General features: G+C 38.2%; 1 protein-coding gene across 2 annotated transcripts; it reads left to right on the top strand.

Annotated features, from left to right (window-relative positions):
• Positions 1-13: 13 nt before the first annotated feature.
• GSPT1 (G1 to S phase transition 1) lies at positions 14-22,573 on the top strand. 2 transcript variants are annotated; one of them, XM_048320911.1, is made up of 15 exons: positions 16-453; positions 10,371-10,418; positions 10,795-10,836; positions 11,580-11,807; positions 12,810-12,843; positions 13,318-13,395; positions 15,302-15,482; positions 15,854-16,008; positions 16,988-17,128; positions 17,870-17,963; positions 18,304-18,384; positions 18,963-19,136; positions 19,571-19,660; positions 19,975-20,143; positions 20,832-22,573. In XM_048320911.1, exons 1-15 carry the CDS (start codon positions 153-155, stop codon positions 20,882-20,884), a joined length of 1,869 nt encoding a protein of 622 aa, XP_048176868.1. In that variant the 5' UTR covers positions 16-152; the 3' UTR covers positions 20,885-22,573. The 2 variants fall into 2 exon arrangements, with proteins under 2 accessions (XP_048176867.1, XP_048176868.1); XM_048320910.1 differs by having other exon boundaries at positions 14-453; positions 19,975-20,920.
• Positions 22,574-24,367: the final 1,794 nt, after the last annotated feature.

The following is a 24,367-nucleotide window of genomic DNA, read 5'->3' as shown; positions in this document are numbered from 1 at the left end:
GTACGGCGGCCCGGGAGGCCAACTGCGCTCGCGTCGGAGCGGCGGAGCACACGCGGAATCGGCGGAGCGAGTGCTGAGTCGGTGCCGCCGCCGGCTCCCCCCTCACCCGGGAGACGCTTCGGGGCCGCGGAGCCTTGTGGGGCCGCCACAAAATGGAGGCGAACGGGAGCGGCAGCGGGAGCAGCAGCGACTCGGCTCCCGACTGCTGGGACCAGGCGGACATCGAGCCGGGCAGCGGCGCCGGCCCGGGCTGCGCCCCGCCGGCCGCGGAGGCCGAGGCGCAGCAGGAGCTGCTCGGGGCGGCCTTCAGCCGGCAGCTGAACGTCAACGCCAAGCCCTTCGTGCCCAACGTCCACGCCGCCGAGTTCGTGCCGTCCTTCCTGCGGGGCGGCCCGGCGCCCGGCCTGCCGCCGCCCTCGCCCCCGCCTGGCCTCCCGCCCCCGCCGCCGCTCGGTAACCGCGGGGCTGGCACCGCGGAGGGCGAGGGAGGCAGGGAGGGATGGGGGCCATGTTGGGAAGGCGCGGGGCGAGGGTGCTTGGCCCGCCGGGGCCGGGGTAAGGGCCACGCGGGGCGGGCGAGGAACCGGGCTGGGGGGCGGCCCGAGGGGTCAGGGGCGTGGGTCACGGCACGGGGCAGGAGCAGGGTCCGACCGCGGGAGGGTCTCGCCGGCGGGCGGGGGGAGGGGGGAGCACGGCCGGGGAAGCTCTGCGCAGAGAGGGGTTGGGGAAGGGGCGTTGGGGGCCGTGGAACACCGGAGGGGAGCGGGTGTCGGTGCCCGAGGCAGCCCCCGAGTTCTTGGGGGCCCCCGCTGGGGTGAGGCCCGGGGGTGCGGGCGCTCTGCGGGCTGGGCTGCGGGGCCGCGCAGGGTGCGGGTGCTGTGCCCAGGGAGCAGCAGTAACTGGGGTGCTCTGGCTCAGTGTGGATCTCGTGTGCGTTTCTCTGGGACGTCTGCTCGCAAAGGGTCACCCATGATGAGAAAAAACCACATAGCTCTGCTCTTCCTATAATATATAAAATAAATATAACATATATGATATATAACATATAACACTATAGGAGTTGTTGAATATTTTGGAGATAATAAATTTAGTGTTGCTGGGGAGAAAAGCACTGCTTCAGCCACCAGTGGCTCAGATGTATCTTAAGTGTCTTTTTGAAGATTATATCAAGTAATTTTTTTTTTTTTCTAACATAATGCCGATAAAGGATTAGTAGGGAAGGGAGTTTTGTCCAGCTGGCCTCAGCTGATGGAGTAACTTGAAATTTACCCTGCTTTTAATTTCAAAGGTTCTTTGTGTACGCAACCAGTGTTTATACTAGATTTACTTTGCATATGGGAAATTAAAGGGGAGCTACTTTTTCATTTCCAGCTCCAAACTGAAGGTTCTCCCAAACATCAGACATGCTGGTTAACTTGGTGGTAGTGTTTTAATGTCACTTCTGCAGCTAGGGAATTTGAGATCTTCCTAATTTTTCCGAGAATTTTCTGTATCCCTATTGATATAACATGAAACAAATTAGTGTTTCAGGTATTTTTCTAGTAATTTAATTTCACTAAAGACGCTACTTGTTACATTGTATTTGGCATGATTTCCTGTTGGTTTTGGCTTATTTATTGTGCTTTGCCTTAATATATTACTCGCTCTCCCTAGTATCTAAAGTTAATAGTTGTTAATAACTAAAATCTCTAACTTTTATATATGAAGCTTTAATATTTTTGTAACAAAATATTAACCTGTTCCTTATGTTAGATTATATGTTCTCTACAGCTGTTCAGCACTCCTGATTTTTAGCAGAAATTGTAACTCATGTACTGTGCAGGCAAGCAGTGTCTAAGTGCATTAAAATAAATTTCAGAGAAGCCATGGGCAGACTCCTGAATTCCATTTAGAATAAATGTATATGTTAAAGTTCACAGGTGTAGAGGTAGACTGGGTAGCTTGGGCCTATGATGAACAAGTGGTGCACCTGTGACTAATCTTCAAAATCCACTCCTGTATTTTTCAGATACTGCAATCTGAATCGAAGGTTTGGGGTTTTTAACTGTGTAATCAATACTATGACTGAAAGCTTTCTTGGTGTTTTGAATATTATTAGAATAATTTTGATTTTTTTTTTTCCCTGGCTGCTATTGTAAGGTTTCATGTAAGGCTTCCTGTAGTTAATTTTTTTGGTAGGAATTTAAAATACATCTCCTCACCTACTCATTATATTTATTTCTTCACTCTCCTTTTCTCCACTCTTTTGCTACTTCTGAGGCCTGTGATGAGCTTTTTCTTTCCAGAAATTAGGGTTGACTTTACTGAAAGATGTCTGGTCATCTGGAGTGATCAGGATAGCTTTGCTTTGCATCTTAGTTGCTGAGTACATTTCCTATATAGTGCTATAACCTACCTGGTTTGAATTCACCTTGATTGCTATATCTTCTTTAAGGTTTAGGATTTTGAGTTTCTCTAAGTAGCTTCAATATCCCTGAGATTAGGCAGACAAAAATCTGCAGTTAATAAAAATTAAATTTCTTTCCTAACTGGAATACTGTACCTGTTAGATACTCTTCCAGGTCTGATGTACTTGGTTACAGAAGGTAATTGACAGTCTTCTCTTTGCAGATATTTGTATAAGGTGACAGCTACTTTCCTGGCTGGAGGAACTAGGTGGAGCTTGCTCTGAAAATAAGTCAGAACAACATGTGATTAGACAATGGTGCTGAATAGGTTACTTTTCAGCAACCCAGTTTGCTTTTGTTCCCGTAGGGAATTAGGTGCTCTGTGGCACTCACTCTTCATTATGTGGTTTGTAGTGGGAAGAAGCTAAATCTAAACCTTGAGAAATCTAAAAAGTTGGGTATCACTAAAGGAGTTTCACTGGCCTAAAGTTAAGTTCTAGTAATGCTTTTCTTCTTGGAACTTTCTCTTGGTGAGGTTTTGTTGAAGTCATAATTCCTTAGTAATTCAGAGGACATTATAGATCAGCATAAATGTGTAGTAGCAGCATGGCATATAAAAAAATTCCACAGGATTGATTCAGTTGTGTGCCTGTAGTGTGTAATAGGGTTTCCTTTTATGCACACTAACTTAATGTTCCTAGTAATTTGAATAAAATTCCTGTCACTTATGTTTGGAGCACAGAAGGAACACTCTCAGAAGCCATTTATGGAATAAGATGTTAACTTTCTAAAACTGGGAAACTCCTGAGACCTGCATTCCTAATAGCTTACTTTAAAACTTCTGGTTTACACATGCTTTCTTTTGATTGGAAATTGTATAGTAGGAAAAAAGCTGCCTCATGTTTGCCACCAATACAATTTTTGATCGCAGATAGTTTCAGAATTAATTTCAAATTAAATTATCATTTGATTATATGGGGAAAGCATATTATTTACATTTTTGAACCTAAGGAATATATGAAAACTGGTATGTTCCAAGTGTTGTAGCTGTGGGGTCTAGCTTTTATCAAATTGTGTCCAAGTCACACTTGTTTGTGTAAAATCTCATTGTTGGATTCTATTGGAAATGTGAAATGAAGACTTTTTAGTTTTCTGTCTGACAGGTGAACTGGGAGGGTGTCACAGACAGGTTGTACTCTAGGGAGAGTTTCTGGGAGTTGCCGAACTAGCAAACTCAACTAAATTGAGGCCAGGTGTGATACTTAATGAAATGATAGTAGATTGTGTTAGGGCCTCTAAACGTTCATAGTCACAACTGTGCCTTGTCACTTCACTCTTCTTTAGCATCTATGACTTCTTTTTGTATTGTGTTTTATTAATTTTGTAGTTGTATGTAAAAGATAATTACATTTGGGTGGCTTTTTCTTTGTTTCTGTATCAAGGCATGCTTCAGAGGGAATAGTTAACATCAACTCCTGATTAACAAGATTTCTATTTTTTTTTTTTTAATTGGGTGTGAAAGAATTGACACATTTCTGAAAATGCAGTGTCAATCAATTTTTATGGTTCAATTTTTGTCATAGTTCTTGATTACTCACAGGATTCTTGGTAAAATTGATCACAGCTTCCTTGTATGGTCTTTTACTATATTTTATGTTAGTTTTACTTTCAGAAATAATTTTTAAGTATTCATTGTCCACTGCTTGGAGCAGGAGACTAAACTAGCTAACTCCTGGGATCCCTTCCAACCTGAATTGTTCACTGATTTGAAGTATGCAGTGGTAGTAGCAAGAGAAAAAGCATCATTAGTACAAAAGTAACAAGAATAAAATGTGTGACACATAGCAGCTGGTGTAAGGAAAGAGCTTTTATCCTTTTGGTGGTATTAGGGCTACTGTTTCATTTAGTAGTTCTCTTAGTGACTTCAAGTAAATTTCTGAATGTCTTTGTTAATGACTGCAATTTAAACAACTTGCACCTACAGTCCTGAGCCAAGCAAACATCTGGTTTAAGATTCAGTGCCCCTGTTTGCTTCACTCCCTAAATATCTTCACTTGCCTGCAGTAGTCACTTCTGAAACAGTTGCATTCAAGCAGCTGGACATCTTCAGCCCTCAAGCGCTGTAAATAAATGGATAGAGCATTTTTCTTCCTGCTTTTCCCTGCCCTCATTTTTTCTGACCTTGTAGCGCTGGGATGTCTATGTGTCAGTCAGACATGGGAGGCAGAGTTTCAGTATCTTCTATTTCAGTTCTGAGACCTGTAGTTTCCAGAGCAAGATGATGAGTTATCTGTACCACTGCGTTCCCCAAAGCCTGTTATCTCATTTTACACTGTAAGACTCTTCAACATCTCAGTCCTCAAGAGACTTTGCATATGAACTTGCTGAGAAAGCCTTGTCTAAAACTAGTAGCCCACCATTCAAGAAGCTGTTGTGTTAAAGGGTTACATGGTTCATCCATGTCAGCCTTGAAACAGCCATGTGGTGATGATTTCCTCACACGTGTTGGTAGTGCTACTGTTAATCCTTCAGAACTGCAAACTTGAACTGCTCACATGGCAGCAAATCAGGGTTGTATTGTGAGTGCCAGTGTATGGGATAAATTCTTCTTATCTGAAAATCTTGATTTGAGTTGTCACTTGACTATCTAGACCAGTCTTCTGTATCAGCTTCTCTAGACAGATGAGCTGCACAACCGCTTTTAGAGCAGTTAGTGCAGAGCTGGATGTCTTGGCACTGACAGGTAATCAGATATAGAATACTTGTGTGATGCACTCAAGGTGCCAGTGTGTTACACAGATGTCCTTTGTGTACATCTAAAATGTCCCCAGGAAGGTGGCCAGGATTGTGTTGCTGCTGTTAGAATAATTCATCACCCTTGTGGCCTCGCATGACTCCAGTAAAAGACACACAGACCACTGGGAGTTGGCTGTGGACTGCATGAACTGTCGTGGAGGCTACAGGCAGTCTGCTGACCATGTGTTTGGCACTCTGCTTTGGGCTACTGCTTGAATGTGTCTGAAAACATGATGTTATCCTAAAACTTGATTGCTCTATCAAAATGAACACAAAAATAAATTGGGATAATTCTTGGATTCTATTTATAATCTGGTTTTACAGTTCCACTTAAGGAATTTTGGAATTTTTCTCCTGTTTTGTAATGAGAGACATGCAAGCAAAAGAAGCAGCTGATTGTATGAAGCTAAGATAGAAAGATGGTTTTATTTTGTTTTTTATTATGAATGAATAAAGGAGTCATAATTTAATCTATTAAATTAATGATGATGTTTTGAAGAGGTCTGTAGGAAAATGACTGATTGAATTTTGGTACAAAAGTTAGTTTAGGACAGGTGATGCAATACTAAAAATAGGGGTTATTCTAAAATTACTGGGTTATGAGAGATCTCTGTCAGAATGGAATCCTGAACTGTTGAAATACTGAGCTTGATTTCTTGATTATCTGTCTTAAAAATCCAGTTATCAACTGAGCACAAATACTTGGCCTTAAGTAAAAGGGGGTTTCAATATAGTCCCTGAAAATCCCTATAAGCTTTCTTAAACTTAGTTGTTAAGAAGCATGTCAAGTTTAGATAAGATAAACTTAAGGTGTGTCCTCAGGGGGGAAAGAAGAAGGTGGGTCTTTTACTAGGCTAACATGTAATAAAACCCTATGAATATGGAACAAGTACTGTTTTTTTTGGTGAATTTTACAGTCATGTTAAACTATTAAAGCTGCTCTTGCATTGGTGCATTTTAAAAACTGGTGTGTCCACTGGTGAAGCTGGGGCATAGAATATGAAGCAGGGTAGAGAGGAGAACAACATAATTTTGGGTTCAACTTTCAAAACAACTACCTTACAGTGAACTCCTGAAAACCTTTTCTTTCTGTATATTTTTAACTATTGAATATAAAACACTTCGTTTAGCTGTAGAACTTATTTGTATTTGAAGTAATTTTTGTGTGTTTTTGTTAACTAAGAATCTCTTGGAGATTTTTTTATTCTGCTTCTCATGCTGTGTGTGTTTGATGCAAACTTTTATTTCTTTACTCTGATGTAATTCCCTTTATGCTTTCATTTTAAAAAAAAAGGGGGGGGGGCAAACATCTGTTATGTAATGCATGAAAACCACTGAGACTGCATGATTGTTGTGTAAATATGTGCTGAACTCAGGTATTGGAATCACACCTACAAAAAGGTGATGGGAATCCTAAGGTGGGTGTCATGTGTTTCTTCACTCTTCAGCCTTTCAGGAATTCCTGTGAAGGAACTTGATGCCTATATTAGAGAAGGAATAACAAATTCACTATACAGACCATCTAAGTTTTGCAGATAAGATGTTTATTTCAGGCTGAATTTGCCTTTTTTTTCTTTTTCGCCTTTTTTTTTTTTTTTTTTAATTTCTCTGCTCCGTGGTGCAGAGTTTCATTAACCCTGTAGTCTACCCCAGTTGTCAGGTTCCAGTCCTGGCTGGGTTCTTATCACTCCAGCAGCAGAGCGGGCTGGGAGCTGTGAGTGCTACTGTGTATTGCACCAAATTTATGGCTCACATCAGCTCTATGCATTTGCATTGTGGCTCAGGTAACTGCTGCTGAGGAATTACCAGTTAACCACTGAGCAGTTCTTGTTGTGTGGAGACCTTTATCAGCTTCTTCTGTGCATCTGGTAAACACTGAAGTTTGTGTAAAGATGGAGATTGTCACTATGGCTTAGAGGTTGAGTTTGACTTTAATACTGTATTTTAACCAGAGTTCTAATACTGATTCCTACTTTGCCAGCTGTACCTGTTCTATATATGAAAAACTTGCTACATCCTAATATAAATTTATTTAAAAAGCAATTTTCTATAATTTATTTACAAGCATTCTAATATGTTAATGCTGCAAAGTTCCTGGCTTATACTCTTTTAAAACAATATTTTCAGAGGTTGGATGATAACTTCAAATTTGTTCTACCTGTGCAGCTTTAGTTATTGTACAACAAAAATGCATACAAGTACAAAACTTGGTGTGATATGCAACAAACTCATCAGCTGCAGTAGAATGCTGTGTGCATGAACTAGGCAGAGTGGATTATTTAGGAATTTCTTTAGGACGTGAACTGTATTTTAAAGGGATTGATCACCATGTTTTAAAAGTTGTGGAGTTTTGGACTCTGTGTTGGTAGTGTCCATATTCTTCCTGTGACTTTTACATTAAAAAAACCCCACAATTACCTTATCCAGACAAGATTCTGAGTTACATAATGTCGTTGTCTAATGGCACTAGTAGATAAGTGCAGCTTGTGTATCCATTTTTGCCTTTGGCATTGACAACAAAGATATTCCAAAAAATGTCCTAAGGCTTTGATGCTGAGCAGGACTAAAGATAAACCACTCACTCCATGTCATAGCATGGATGAGGTTGCAACAGCAGTTCTTGACTTAGAGCTTGAAAGAGAGATGGAGTATGGAGGATGCTGTGTAAAATCTAACAGTTGCTTATCACGTGTAAATCCAGTAATCTGAGGCATTACATAAAAAATTGGCGTCACTTAAAGCGTGTCCTGACTTTAAAACCAGATTTCCTACAAAGTACATTTTGAAACCCTCTCATATGGAAGATTCCTATCTGAATGACCTTCACAAATGAGAAGGAGTGACAGACCAAAATGTGCCAGCCCTGTGGTCTAAGGAAGCAGTAGGATTGTATCCTTCTTTTCAGGTGGTGGTCTCAAGGCACATTTCAGGCAGTCTGTTCACTCTCACACAGAGTAAATGGTAAATCTGAGCCTTTGTCTGAAATAACCTGACATAACCTGAAATTGTTTATCAGAAGTAAACAGTTACTGAGGAGAGTGTTTATTTTTGTCACTTAGAGCATGTTAGTTTTGAAATTAAGGTTCTGTATTTATTTACTTGATTTCTTAACAATAATTTTTTTAGAGAGTGGTTTATGTTTCTTTCTGCTTTGAAGAAACAGTGTATGTTTGATATAATTCAGAGTCCTCTTCCAAAGCACGTCTGCAACTTGTGTACCAAAGTGACCAGAGTTTAATAAATGACTCTGGTTATAGCTGAATATCTGTTACACCCCTGCTTATGTGACACTAGTACTCTTGAGCATCCATGCACAAACCGTCTTACTGACTCTCGTGTGCTAGACTTGTGCTAAATTTACAGAGGGATCTTTTTTCAACCTCCTCTGTTTGTTGTAAAGAAACATTTTTTTCTGACTGCATACCTGCTGTATTGCAGGCCAGAAAGTAAAAACTGAGTTTATATGAATGCTGTTGATTGACAATATATTTCTAAGAAATTAACTAATTCTCCGACCACTTGTAGAACTTTTGTTTCAAGGCAAGTGCATTAATACTGCCATTTGATACATTTTTCATTATACACAAACTTCTGGAGTGAAATCAAAAGCTTGTTGAAATGATCTTATAATTAAAATATTTATGCATCCCAACCACAGTACATGTGAAATAACCAACAATCTTCTGATGTGCTACAAAATGGAGGTTTTAGGTTCATGCCTAGATTTTGTGCCACCTGCTTACCACACTCACGAATGGGCTGATTTGAGGGTTTTCCAGCTGCCAAATAGGAGTAATATATCATTTCTTAAAAAAGATCTAAGGGTATTCTATTCTCATGCTTTTACTGACTATATTAAATCATTCTCTTAAAGTCTTGTTGGCTTGTTTTTGGGAGTGTAGCTCATGTTTGATCCAACACAGGAGTGCAGGGAATGGTTTCCTGGCAGGCATTGCTGTGCCCCCTCCACAGTTTGCTGCTGGCCACTGGATGTTGTGCTGTGACCCACATTCACCCTGCCTGCAAAGCCCTGTCCTCTGGCCCTCTGCCAGCTCTCCCGGCGCTGCTCCACTTTAGAGAAGTCTACAGCAAATACGCAAACAGTGCGAAAGCAAAGAGGCTTAGAATCAGGTCCTTCTCTGTATGATTTTGTTCTTTTGAGGGGATTTGTTTCATCTTTAGGTCCCATCATGCGTATAGAGCAAGTGATGCTCTAAGATCTGTGTTTAGAATTCAGTTGAAGGAGAGCTGGAGTACAGCTAAACAGAGGGTATGAATTTTGTAGGTGGTTGAAAAAAGAGATAATGAAAGCATTATGAAGTTGAACTTATACCAAGATAAGACTAAATAGGTTAAGGTTTTAGGGATAGTTAAAGAAGGCCCCTTGATCGTGTGAAATAATGTCCCAAAACATTGAGTGGTGTAAGTGTTAATTGGAATGTATCACTCCTAGCAGATTTAGTAATTACTTGTACCTCAGTATAAAACATAGTGGCATAGTTTAGTGCATGAGAGGGTTGAGTGATTTATCCAAACCCCATACTTGTGGCTTTGATACATGCACATGACTGTTGAGATTGCCCTCCAAGTAATGGGACTGTGCTGTGGTGTTTAAGAGGACTGGCAAACTTACCGGACATCTGAATGAGTTTATCATCTCTTGACCCTGATAACTACAGAAGATGTTAAGAATTTGTTCTTAATAGCTTGTTTCTATTTCCTACTCAACATTTAGTGGAAGTGAGGAACAAGAGCAGTATAGACATGCCTGTAAGCAGGAGCTGTGTGCCTGACACCACACAGGCATTGTGTCTTTGGATACAATGAAACTGCTTTGATGTTTTTAAACACCAGTTAGACACTGACACTTAAAAATAACCCTCATGCTCAAAAAGGATGGGCAGGTAAAATACTATGTATAGAAAAATTGCTTGCTCTAAGTGTATCTTTCCATGCAGGGGGGAAAACGGGCTGTTTTTAGAAGAGGTATATTTCACCACATTTGGGCAGTGTTCTTTAGCAGTATTTCTGCTTAGAGGCTGTGTTTAGTACTGCTTGGTGGGGAGGGAAGTGGTTTTTCTTTCCATATACTTCTTGTGATAAAGCTGGGAGATGGTCTTTTATAACAAAGTTTGGAAATTGGTTACATCACTGTATTTTAAAAGATAAACTTTTTTTTCTCTGCAGGTGCACCTGTAGAGCCTTCTCCAGAGGAGCAGACAGCCTCTTGTGAAGGTAGTTGCTTTTGTGATCTTCATTACACATGATTTTTAAAAAAATATTGCAAATAATCTCCTCTTTAACATCTCTGTGAACCTTTCCACTCTTCATTATCCTGATACTATTCTTGTAAGGCAGTGTGATTATCTGTGTTTATTTACAGTTTTATGGTCAGTTGAGAAAGGCTCATAAAGCGGCTTATGGAAGATCATAAAACTAGCGTGAAGCAGACTTTTCAAAATGAACTTCTATATTGAAAAGCTTTGGCAAGTGCCAAAACACTGAACTATCCTTTTATTAATTTAGTCACTCATTTTTCTTTGTTCTTGATTACTATCATGGTAAAAATGTGTCTTTAATGATTCATTTTTTTCCCCTTTTTTTCTCCTAGGTTCAAATGCTGCTGTTAACATGGAAATTTCAGAATCTGTTGGTAAGATGAGACCTGTTCCTTTTCACTGTGATAGTACTATAATGTACTACTGCAGTGCTTTTGCTGAATCACTGCAAACAAAGTAGTAGAGCCTCATACTTACAAATAGTCCTTACTGGTTTTTGTTGTCTCATTATATTTGGATGAAGAAAGAGGTAATTGAAAACTAGTATACATCAAGAGGTGCAATTTGGTTACTTGGACACCGTAAAATGATCACTGCTTTATTAAAAAATAATTTTGTATTACAAAATAGCCCCATTAATGTGTGGAATGGTGATTAACAAAAAACTTCGAAGTGGTCAGTAATGTGAACAATCAGAACATGGAAATTGTATCTTTCTCATTGTTTTTGTATGGCTTCTGAGTGAACTTAAACTGTAATCCCTGTCCTTTGCTTTTTAAACATCTGGTAGTGTGTGTCTGTGGATTCAGACCACAGTGCTGGTCTGAGTGGATCTTCAGATTTGCTTTTTCTTTGTAAAATTGTTACCTTGTTAGAAGAGAAGTTTCTTACTCCTCTGAATTCTAGATTTCTTATGTCAGCACACAGCTAGCTTGAAAGCTCCTGGTATTAAAAATTTCAGAAACAAGCAGCAGTTGTCCCTTTTTCTATAGGAAAATGTTAACAGACCTAGTAATTAAAGCCTTGTGATTGCATCTGTGGGGCAGGGGCTTTTCCCCAGAGTAATTCTTTTTAATTTCTTTATCAATTTGAATATATCTAACTGGTTCATTTTTAGTGGAAAATGGAGAGACAGAAATGTCCCCGGAAGAGTCATGGGACCACAAAGAAGAACCAAGTGAAGCAGAGCTAGGAAGTGGTCCCACAGGGGATGCAGGGCCTTCTGAAGAGAGCGCTCAGGAAATGATGGAAGAGGAGGAGGAAATACCAAAACCGAAATCTGTTGTAGCACCTCCAGGTGCTCCTAAAAAAGAGCACGTAAATGTAGTATTCATTGGACACGTAGGTAAGTTGTAAGTGAAGGTGAAGTAATTGGATCTATCTGTTGTGTATTATCTAGAACTCAGAGGATTAGAAACGAATGCTGTTCTTCGTATTCACCATGTCTTCAGGCTCACAGAAGCACTCATTCTAATGAAGCTGCTCTGGAAAATGAAAAATTTAAAGGTCTTTTGGGGTAGAGTGCCAAGGGTAGAGTGTGTTCTCTTGGACACAACCGTGCGTGTGTTCATGATTTCTCAAGTACCTGCTCTGTTGAGTGCTGAAGTGACACATCTGTGTTCATGATCTAAAGAACAAAATCAGAAAGCGGTGCTTCTTTTCTCCTTATTTTAAATAAAAAGGGTTCTTGCTATTAGATTAGATTATTATTCTAAATACTAAAATTTGTAGGATTACAAACAATAGGTTAACATAATTCATCGTTAAAAGAAGTATTTATAGCAAAATATCCTCATTTAATAGTTTCGACAAGCTTCAGAAAAACTTGGGTGGTGTCAAAAGTAGAGAAGAATTATTGAATCACAAGTTACACAGTAAATTCTGTCCTTTCATTTCTGTAGTTACTTATCAACTTAGAACTACTGTAATTTAGTCCTTAGGTAAATTCAGAATGGAGTCACACAAAGTAAAGGGGCCGTGGGCAGAGGTACATCCCAGTATTGAAGAGCAGCGCACACTAGTTAGGGATAAAGGAAGCAGGGAAGGGGATTTTGCAAGAGCTTCCCACGCTCTTGACCCTTGCTTTAGCTGGATCACTACTTGGTGAGAGGTTTTTGTTACGGATAATGCTGAATTTATAAATATGAAAACAGCATGTTCAAATTTAAGTGTAATTTAATTGGCAACAAATTATTATAGGAACAAGGGAAGGTGCAAGGTGCTTCCAAAAACTTAGATTATGGTTAAAAAAATAAATGTCTTGGAAATAAATTAGATTACTTAGTTTGTAATGGTTTGCTTTTTCTAGAATTGTAAATTGTTGATGACTTGGATTTATTTTTTTTAGATGCTGGCAAGTCAACTATTGGAGGACAAATAATGTAAGGAAACTCTTAAATTTTTAGATTTCCTCTTCTTGTGAATTAAAAAACATCAATTAAAATGAGTAATATTTTCTTTGTGGCTTTAATCAGCATATGTTAATACTTTTATAACAGAATGTTACTATCCCAGTCAGTTGAGAAGTTCTTTGGAATTTCTTAATTCCAGCAGATTAATTTTATTGCTATAGGATTTTCACTTAATGGAAGTAACTATGCGAAAGCAAACATTACCAAATTTTAAAAATTAATCTAACTTTCTTAGAAGGTGGCTGTTTTTCTTTGTATTTTAAAATGCAGTTTGAAACTGCTTTATACTGTTGGTTAAAATTCATCCTTTTTGTGAAGATTAAAAAAAATTAATATCTTTATTCCCCAATTATAATAATCTGTAGGGATTGTGTAAGTATTTAACTATTTGGAAGTATCTTTCTGCTTTATGTAAAATTGCACTTTTATTTTGCTTCCTCTTAGGTATTTGACGGGAATGGTTGACAAAAGAACACTTGAAAAATATGAAAGAGAAGCTAAAGAAAAAAACAGAGAAACATGGTATGAACTTACTGAAGATAGTAGCACACTCTGCTCTTTCACTGCAATGAAACTGGTTGTAGTCTCTGTCCCAGTAGCCCTGGCTTCCTCCAGGCAATACAATGCTCTTGTCCTGGGTGGACTTTTTGCGGGTCTCTTGTTTGGTTTGGGTTTTGTTGTTGTCTTTTGGTCAGTTGGGTTTTGGGGGAGCAGCGTGTGTATATACAGCACATGCAGCAGCCTGATTTCTCCTTCAAACTACTCCTGCAAAATTGGTTTCCCTTTTGAAAGCTGTCTCTTTTTGGCTGGAGGATAATAGGAGTTCAAAGGGCTCTGGAAAAAGAGCAGCCTAAAGACTTCCGTAGGGGTGGAGCAATGGTGGAACTCTCAGGGGATGGGCATTGCCCTGAACTCACTGTACCATGTGTAAGAGGGGAATAGAAAGGGTGACATAGTTCTTTTCACCAAGCAACCATTGTCCCACTATGGGGAGCTCACTGTAGTAATAAATATATCAGGACTTTCCTCAGAAACTATGGACACTTGAGAAACAGTTTTCCTTTTCCCCTCTTCTCTTTTAGAGACTGAGTTGCAGGAAGTACCTCCATGAATGCTATTTTTATTCTTTAAAATGCGTCATGATGAGCAACAAAGTATGATGTACCTCTGTCATTATCAAAGATATTGCTAGGTCACTTCATATATTCAGAGTCTTGAAATTTGAGTCGTTTCACTTTGTGATTCAGGAAGATCTATGCTGTAGTGCAGAATTGATATTTCAGTCAGAAATGTGTCTTTCCCTAAAAATTGTATGTACCAAACAGACTTCCCATCCAGCTGCCACACATAAATTCCCACTTGACTCTTGTTAGCCAAGTAAAGCCTGACCTTTGGCTTGGCTGAAATCTTTCAGAAACCCAGGCCGTGGAAAAGACCACAACACTTGAGAGCACACATCCTGGCACACACCAAAAGCCATCTAGCAGGTTACCCAGACCTCAGTCAGTGACAAAGAGCTGCTGCCAGGGGAACACTGTGATTATATATCCATAATTCCCAATGTTTAGTGCCTTCTCTGACTTGGGAACCTCTTTAGCTGGAAAGGACATCTTTATGTTTAATAATCCCTGATGCTCCCTCCGTGATCCCTGCTCAGCAGCATCTTTTCAGACATCACCCAGTCAGTACAAAACAAAAGCTAAAGATGTCTACAAGCTGCTGTTAATGGTGAAAAATATTGCTATGTTAAACCAGTTCACTGGAGTTATTACCACTTTTTTTATCCTTAGTATTTTTTTTCTCTCCTTTATGTTCACCAATTTTCAAAAAACCTGAAGGAGCTAAGTAACATTTTTTTTTGAAACATCTATCTAACTGAAAGCTAACTTGTCAGTGGCCAGTAGGAAAAATAATTAGGAGGGGACAAGAGTCAGTATAATAAAAATATCAAAGATAGCGTGAATAAAGATGGTGTTTATTTCATAGCCAACTTCTGTTTAATAAGTGTAAATAAATGAGAACTAATAATTATAGATCTCAATAATGACATATGCAAATCAGAACTAATTTTTTAGTTAATTATTCTGAGAAGGAGGAATTGTTTTGTTTTTGAGACTGAGGCAAAGCTTGAATTATTTGAGGTTAGATCATACCTGAGGAACTTAGAAACTGAAAATTGTTTCTAGAATTTTTAGAATTGAATCCGTCTAGGTGTGTGAAGGTGAGCTGGCAATGGGCTCTGCAGCTCACTGTATACACAAAACAGTCAGTTAAAGTGACTTTTGGTCTTGAAAATACTTCAGTTTAGCAATGCTGAGGTAGTTAAAATAATTAAGCAAAAAAAAAGGCGTCTTGTGACTAACAAATTGTATATAAATTTAATAAAAATTAATACAAAAATAGAGTATTTGGGTTGGGATTTTTTTAGGTACCTTTCATGGGCCTTAGACACAAACCAAGAAGAACGAGACAAAGGTAAAACAGTAGAAGTGGGTCGTGCCTATTTTGAAACAGAGAAGAAACACTTCACTATTTTAGATGCTCCTGGACACAAGAGCTTTGTTCCAAATATGATTGGTGGGGCTTCTCAAGCTGATCTTGCTGTGCTGGTAAGGACAAATCAGATACTTTTATTTTGCATGTACTGTGGAATTAAGCTTCTGGTTTTTATTTTTTGTTTGTTTCTTTATTCTTTTGATTACTTACAGCAGGCAGAATTTTCAAATGTTAAGTTTCCTGAGATGAGTGGGTTTTGGAGTAACTTAACAGCTTCTTAAAGCTATCATGTGATTTTTTTTTTTTTTTTTTTTTACATGTCAGTGCAGAACTAATGGGTAATATTGAGGATATACCAGTGCATTTTGAAAGCTTTTACTAGGTCTGACTACCCAAAGTTTTTTGAATAAGGCAGTATTATCGATTGTTTCTGGTTCTGTTGAAAGATTTGTAGAACTTTCATTAAAATACTATCTTTAATTAGGTTATTTCTGCAAGAAAAGGAGAGTTTGAAACTGGATTTGAGAAAGGTGGACAAACAAGAGAACATGCCATGCTAGCAAAAACAGCAGGTGTAAAGCATTTAATAGTTCTTATTAATAAAATGGATGATCCAACTGTAAACTGGAGTAATGAAAGGTGAGTTTAATATTAAAAAAACTAATCTTCATTGACAGATACTGAAATAAAGTAATTCCTCAGTAAAGTAATTTTGTATCCCATTACTGCTGAAAGAATGGTTGACTGGTGGACTAAAGACAGAGGTTATAAAACTGGCAGGAAAACCAGAAGCATAGTGCCTAGGACAGTGCCTCTGTACTAAGCTGCAAGTTCTGCTCTCCAACATTCACTTTCAACTGCTTGGATCCATGCAGACTTATCTAACAAATCCATGCATTCTGGCATAGTTTAATTGTTGATTTGGAAACTTTATACTGAATCTAAAAAAGGAAGTGGTTGTGTTTTCAGTAGTCAAGTTTGCTAGAGTTGTCAGAGAACCTGCTGTGTGTTGTGCCCAGAATTGTGGAAGTTTTTGTGGGAAGCCATGAGGGCCTGTGCAACCTTGGAATGTCAGCTTACTTCACTAAGAGACTAAGGCAAGCCCAATTGCTCTGTCTTGGTCCTGCTGCAACCTTCTGACATTATTGAATTCGCCCCTGACTGAGAGGAGGCAGTGTGACAGAAATAAATAGCATGAAACACTGAGAAACTGAATAGGAGATTGGAGGAGACCAAGCCAGCACTAAAGTGCCAGCCTGCAGCATGACCTCAGTAGGTGTCTGCGTGCTCTGTCCTCCTGTGCTGGCCTGCATCTCTTGCTTTAAGCAGTTCCAGCATGGGCTGCTGCTCACTCAGCCCTGTCATTGAAGTGTGTGGAGACCACTGACGATGCTTTGTGGAGCAGAGGAATGAGGGGGAATAGGAGAATAGGCAATACCGAGCTGTGCTGGAAGATTGGGGAAAAGATGCAAATAGGCCTCCAGGCTTTATTAGGTTTGCTTGCTGCTCACACAGTAACTTAACTGATGAAACTGAAATGTCTGTGGGTTTTTTAAAGTACAGTATTATGTTGTGCTGGAATAAGTGGAACTTACCTTGATCTGCTTGTCATTTATAGATATGAGGAATGTAAAGAGAAACTGGTGCCATTTTTGAAGAAAGTTGGCTTCAATCCCAAAAAGGACATTCATTTCATGCCCTGCTCAGGACTGACTGGAGCAAACCTTAAAGAACAGTCAGAATTCTGTCCTTGGTATATGTATGTATCTTAAATTGAGCAACCTGAATATTTGCTATATTTCAATAAAAGTAAATGCTTCAGTGAAGCTGGGAAGTAGCAGAGTGTGATATGTTGTAGTTGTGTGCCAAAGTGCTTGAGGAAATACAGCTAGAGCAACAAGAACACAGCCATTGCAATGTGCCAATGAAAAGCATTTGCTAATTGCAGAAGATTATTAGTAAAATATTAGCAGAGTTCTGGCTGTGTGAGTTCAGTGCCTTACGAGCACTTGAATTTGCCAGTGATGCTGCAGTTGACATTGCTAGAATGAGCAGTTGTTTGATGTGAACAGTTTGCTTGAAGCTGTATTGTAATTAGGGACGAGCCATGTCTCTCAGTGGATGTGATGTTTGAAGGGGTTGTTCAGTGTACTTTAAAAAGTATTAATGGAAATCACATTTGGACCTAGCTTATGGTTTTGTATTTCCAAAATACATTACAAATCTGTCACGATTCTCAAAGGAATAATTAATTTGTGTAAAATATGTCTGTAATGTAACTTAAAAACATGCATTTCCTGGGCATTAAACGTTGGCTGGGGTGAAGTGGACACTATAGATGGGATGTTATAATAGATTTAGCTGTCTTAGAGGTCATTGTTCTAAATAATGACAAGATGAGTATTATTCCTTTTGTTGGACTGCATTTATCCGTTCTGAGTAATTTTTTTAAATGGAAGGGTGCTCACAAAATTGAAACAAATGCCTTCTGCTCTTTTAGTGGATTACCATTTATTCCATACCTGGATAATTTGCCAAACTTCAACCGTTCAGTTGATGGACCAATCAGGCTGCCAATTGTGGATAAATATAAGGTACAAATTAAAATAATAACATAGAAAGTATAAAGAGGCTTCTTTCAGAAAGTAGTAAATGGACTGTTTACTGTACTTTTAGAGGGTATCTTTTTTCCTTTGCTAATGTTACATTTCCAACTGTAGAACAGAGGCAGGAGGGGGAATTAAATAATTTTGGCGTTATATTGAACTCCTAAAATCTGGAATCTTTCATGAGAACAATTTCCAAAATACTAAGTCTAGCAGTGCTAGATAACTTCATAGAGTTAGGTAATCAAACTTAGAGGTAAAGCATAAATAGAGCGGACTCTTTAGGAAAATGTTTTCAACTGCTATGTAATGATTTCTTTCTGTGAAGGACATGGGCACTGTGGTCCTTGGGAAGCTGGAGTCAGGCTCTATTTGCAAAGGACAACAGCTTGTGATGATGCCAAACAAGGTATGGGAAGGTTTAGATACTAAGAAAATTTACTACCATAAAAAAAGAGCTTGGTTCTTAAAGATACTCATTACTTAAAATCAGAAAATGTTCTGTTGCTCTGTTGAACACAACTAAGCTCTCATGTTTTGCATGGGTGATGTTTCTGGGGACAGGGGATGTGTGTAGCTCCTTAGCATTCAGAACTTGGGTTGTCCTGCCTTAGTAAACTCAGTTGCTGGACTACAAATCATCACACTTGAGCTGGGTTATATTTTCTGTTTGTACAGTTGGCCCACTAAGCCTTTTACATGCTGTGGGTTAATATTGCTCAAAGGTTTACTTCTTCCCCCTTTTCCTTTTTTTTTTTTTTCCTTCCCCCCCCCAAAAGGAAACAGGAAAAATAACTTGAAAAAGAACTAAAAAATTCAAGTATTAGTAACTCATCATTCAAATATTTTAAATGTTCTGAAGCTTAACAGAACCAAATATAATGAATTTAAACTGTAATGGAGTTATTTATTGAAATACTGTTATATTACAGTTTTGTACCAGACTAAATTATTCACAATGCAAAACTACGTTTTGTTTTCTTTAAGCACAACGTGGAAGTTCTTGGAATCCTTTCTGATGATGTAGAAACTGACTCAGTAGCCCCAGGTGAAAATCTAAAGATCAGACTGAAGGGAATTGAAGAGGAAGAGATCCTTCCAGGATTTATTCTCTGTGATCTCAACAACCTTTGTCATTCTGGACGCACGTTTGATGCCCAGGTAGAATAACTACATTTAATTTCTGTATAGAGGGGTAAAAACCATGGAAATATTTTGTTCCACCAAATCTAAAACTTCAGTAGTTTGAAGTTTCAGTTCAGATTTCTTATTCACTACTCTTATCTCTAAATTGGCAATAACTTAATATACTTAACACTTACATCATTAATTTGAGTTTTTAAAATACAAGTTGTTTTGAATGTAACTTCTCAGTGAAGTTTCAGATACTTAAAATGGTGAAAACAAGACCTCATCAGGCCAGTTCTTCAGTTTCTTCCTTTCATATTATAAACAAGTTAGTGACTCCTAAATTTTGACAAAAATTTGTGTGTATATTGTTCAATTGACTTTTTAATATAGTTCTGCATTGATTATTCTCTGTTCTTTTATAATTGAAATTAGGAAAAATGCACTTATTTTGAATTGTTTTACAGATAGTGATAATTGAGCACAAATCCATTATCTGCCCAGGTTATAATGCAGTGCTGCACATCCACACTTGTATTGAAGAAGTTGAGATAACAGTAAGTGTCATTTTAAGTTGTGATGTAAATACAAACAATCCAGTTGTTGGGATGAAGCGTTGTGTCATATCATACATTTGTAGAGCAACTAATGCAACAAAGCTCCAGCCTTGAATGTCAGTGCCCTAACACAAAAATGGCTGTAACTTTTAGCATAGGCCTTCTGAAAAGTGGTGTAAGTGATGACTGAATAAATCGTGGAAGTTTTTTCATATATTTGTTTGTTTGTATATTCTTTCTTAGACCAATTCCGTTTGTTTGTTAAGAAAAATAGTCCTTATTTTAGCACTCACAGCTATTTTTTTCTTATACAGGCCTTAATCTGCTTGGTAGACAAAAAAACAGGAGAAAAAAGTAAGACACGGCCCCGTTTTGTGAAACAAGATCAAGTCTGCATCGCCCGTTTAAGGACAGCAGGAACGATCTGCCTTGAGACATTCAAAGATTTCCCTCAGATGGGTCGCTTCACCTTAAGGGATGAGGGTAAGGCTGCTTCAGCAGCAGTTACTGACTGCTGCAACAACTGCCTTGAAATTGGAGCTCATGCATGGCAGTGAGGTATTAAAAGCCACTCTCTGGGTAACAATGGAAAAGTAAATCTAAGCAAATTGTTGTCATTGTGCAGAGTCCTTGCTAGTAACAGAGAGCCAGTTTTATTTGAATAATGTACAGAAATGTGCACTGTGAAACAAAAGACTGGATTTGAAAAATTACCAGCAGTGCTTTTTTAATGTGTCCTGGAATGCCCATCTACAATATGAATACCATAGTTTCACTATTTAAAATTAGAAAATATCAGGGGGGTTGTATGTTGGGCTTTAACTCATGCACACCCTGGTAAAACTCCCAGATTTGTGGGATGCATTTAAAATAAATTATCTTGAAAAGCAGTGAACAGATCTGGTAGTGGCTCTGCCTTGCCTTCTCCTTAGATGAGTGTACAAGCAGGCTTTCCACAATCCACATTGTGTTCTTTGCTGTCAGAATAGCAGGCTTACTATTTTAAAGATTTTATCGTGCTTTTAAAATACACTGATGCTACAACATAATTTATTCTCTATGATTTCTAATACTTGAGAGCCTGTATTTTGGGGAAAGTTTTCATGTTCTTGGAGACTTCTACATTCCTTTCACAGTTAATACAACTCTGCTGTTTGTCTCCTTGGTTTAGGTAAGACCATTGCAATCGGAAAAGTTCTGAAACTGGTTCCAGAGAAGGACTAAGCATTTTTCTCAATGACCCCGCACAATACTGTGAGGAAATCGACTCAGCAAAAGCCTACTTCACACCGCCGTCTTATTTTCTGCCCATTGATAAACTTCTCCCCATATTTTGCAAAGACAAATTTCACAGCAAAGGTCCACATTATGTCAGCTTTCTCATATTGAGAGCTCTGCTATGCCACTGTTGAATTTTCCCAAAAAGAATTTTTTTTTTCTCCCAAATTCTGCTTCCTTGGAAAGATTGGGCAATAGCTTTGTAAGTGATGTGGACATAATTGCCTATAATTATGAAAATCTAAAGGATTTTTAATGTTTAATTTCCCCCAGCAAATATAATAAGACCTCTTTTTTCCAGGCAGATCATTCAGAGTGTGCGAGTGTGTGTGCACATGTTACAAAGATGACTACCATGTTAATAAACTATTCAATTTGAAATCTTTTTCGGTATTGGAATTGCTTTTGAATAATGTTTTTTATCCAGATGTAACGCAGTTGCATTAGCTTTTTAACTTCCCAGTAACCCAGATATTTGGTTACTTGGACTTTTCTAAACTCCTCAGCCTCCCCACACACACAGTTTTAAATGAGGCAATTGGGCACTCAACCAAGTTTGTATTCAAATAATTAGGTTTGCCCCTTCCCTTTCTTGAATGCATTCTGAAAATTAAAAAACATTCATGCAAATGTGGCACCTTCATGAGCTTTACATTTGTTAATATCTTCAGCAAATTTAGGTTGACTTAACATCATTATTAGACACAGTAAGTCCATTTTGAAGGCTAGAACTACATATTGTGTCTTTATAAAAATTCAGCATTATTAAATTCTTAACTGCAGAAAATGCTAACAACCAGTAAAGCAGTGAAATTTGCAAAAATAAGAGAATCTGTGGCAATAGTGCCTATTAGTATTTATAAGAGCTACATTTTGTGGGAGAACTGGGCCAATTAAAAAGTGCCAGTTACATAAATTACTCAGTTCACCCTGTCTTTAATTTAGAGGGCTGGATAATCCTTGCTGTTTTAAAGATCAGTCTGAACTGAGAGGGAGAAAGACTATTTAAATTCCTAAGAGTTTGCACATACTGAAATATGGGAGGGTCAGAATCAAGCACAGTCTGTAAATTTTTGCATATCAAAAAGCAGTGTAAGCTTATGAGGACCAGTGAAGTTTTTCTTGAGAAATTAAAGCAAAACTGGTTCAAAGTAAAGCTTACTCAGTACAACTTGAAGGAGCTGCATAATAAAACCCTATTTAGCTGCACTTTGAAAATGGACTGTCTGCAATTGCTGTCCTGATTCTAACAATTAGGATGAAGGCTAAGGGATTTTTTTCATTTCCCAGAGTATTAGTAGTAATTATTAAAAGGTATCTTCCGAGCTTCTTCAGAATATCTTAAACTGAACATTCTCAGCTGCAAAATCGGTGAGCCCATCTTCTCCCCCAAAAGTTTACAGTCTAGTGACTGTATCTGAATTGACAGATAACTCAAAACTGAAACAGATTTACCTTTTTTGGGATTATTTTTTGTTTGTTTTGTTTGTTTCTTTGTAACTGTGGAACTCCCATTCATTTCACTTACAGCTACATTGTATGGACAGAAGAAGTTATTGTCCTTCAGTTTCATATGACTACACTTGTAGCTACCGTAATGCATGGAATTTAAATAAATTTTATTATGTCTGCAAATCTCTGGGCTTTTATTTTTTTGGTAAATCAGGGTTTAAAAAGTAACTTTTTTTTTTTCCCTACCAAGTGAACAAAACCCACAGTTCCTTGGATCTTAAACTAATGAAGAAATTAAAAGCCAAGGACACTTACTGTCTTGTTCATATTCTGGACCGACAAGATTTCCAGATATCTGACTGCTTTCTTGAAGTAAGCTCATGGATTTGAAATTGGCAAAGACCATTACTGGAGAATACTTAGTTAGATTCCTAAATTGTTAGGTCCTTTAAAACTTTTTTTCTAAGGCATTGAAATGCATCTGAAGACCACATGATGCTCCAGCATCAGTTTTCCACTGTTGAGCAAACTTAATGTGGGATTTTAAAACTTCATTATTGAGGCTGGACTGAGTATTTATTATTAAACTGAATAATCATCTGGTGGGTTGGAATAGCAGTAGATAGAAAGTCTGAGTATTTCCATTATTCATCCCATCTAGTGCATTTGATTACCATTTCCATAATTCCAGTTAATGTCACCTTGTCTGTAAAGGGAGAGGCTGTATTATTACAAATTCATTAACAGAATCCACATTATGCAATTAAAGATATTCCTATCCTGTAGGAGGTTTTTATTTGGGTATAAAATATTTGCATTCTATAGCAAATACATGAAAATGTAAAGCAAAAATCTACACAAATTGGCTGCATTTTGGGTAGAAGAGCTGGAAGTACATTGTATTTGAATAGTCCTCAGATTACATCTCAACTTTTTCATTTCATCTCCATTCTACATTTTATAGTCCCATTTTTGCTACTATTAAATACAGCTAAATCTAGATGAAAGAAGACAAAAAGGTAATGTGGCTTTGTTGGAAATAAATACTATTTGCTGATTCACTGATGTAATAAACTTTTTTAAATGACCATTTTGAATACTTCCTTTTGTGAAAATGTGGCATGCTGCTTTGAAGATGAAACAAAAATAAAGGAGCTATGTAACCACAACAGTTGAAAGGAAGGGAGGAAAAAAAAAAGAGGAAATAAAAGTTGGATTGAAGATACAGTACCCCTAGGAGTACTGCCAGGGTAACTGTGCTTGCATGGGATACTGGCAGGGTATTCCTGGGTCCTGGTGTAGCTTTAACTCATACCAGCAAAACTCTGTTTCTGCAGAAAGGAGGGACTGAGTTTTTTCCCTCAGTATAATGGCATTTGCAGTGTGGTACTGGTGAGGATCACACCTTTCTCTCTGATTGTCAGCCAAAGTTAGTAGTGTAGAGACGGCTTAAGTGTTTAGCCATGATGTAACTTATAAAAACATAAGTTATTATTCTATAAATTAAGACCTTTTATGTCCTTGAACTGAAAACCCTGGTATATGTAACAAAAATTAAATGAAAAAAAAATCTGAATGTGCAGCAGTACTAATTATTTGGCAACAGGAAAATAATTCCTTGTTTCTGCAAGCTACAAGAAGTAAAGCACAGTAGTGGGAGGTACAGCAATCAGTTGAATAACATTGCCATCAACTGTCTATTGAAACCATTCCAGCTACCTTGATCATCTTAGCAGACAATCAGGAACTGATCCACAAACGTGATGACACCAGTTTCCTGAGACACTTACTCTGGTAGTAAATTGTATTCCTGAACAGCAAGCTATTGATGATGGTGTAATAGTGTTGTAAGAAAAATAGCTGCTTGAAAGAGGTTTATCCACGGGGATTATTTGCTGGTCGTGACTTTTATGCCCCTCTACAGATTGTTTTCAGTGGCATAAAAAGCCCAGTGAAAATTGCTCAATGAAGAACCTC

Source organism: Corvus hawaiiensis, chromosome 16 (assembly GCF_020740725.1).
Source record: "Corvus hawaiiensis isolate bCorHaw1 chromosome 16, bCorHaw1.pri.cur, whole genome shotgun sequence".
NCBI lineage: Eukaryota > Metazoa > Chordata > Aves > Passeriformes > Corvidae > Corvus > Corvus hawaiiensis.
Note: the sequence above shows the minus strand (reverse complement) of the source record. Positions and strands in the feature narration are given on the sequence as shown.

Excerpts from the sequence above, each read along its gene's own strand:
- GSPT1 (XM_048320910.1), top strand. The coding sequence starts at position 153 with ATGGAGGCGAACGGGAGCGGCAGCGGGAGCAGCAGCGACTCGGCTCCC. Across the intron at positions 454-10,370 it reads CCCGCCCCCGCCGCCGCTCG|GTGCACCTGTAGAGCCTTCT; the intron begins GTAACCGCGGGG and ends TTTTCTCTGCAG. Across the intron at positions 10,419-10,794 it reads GCAGACAGCCTCTTGTGAAG|GTTCAAATGCTGCTGTTAAC; the intron begins GTAGTTGCTTTT and ends TTTTTCTCCTAG.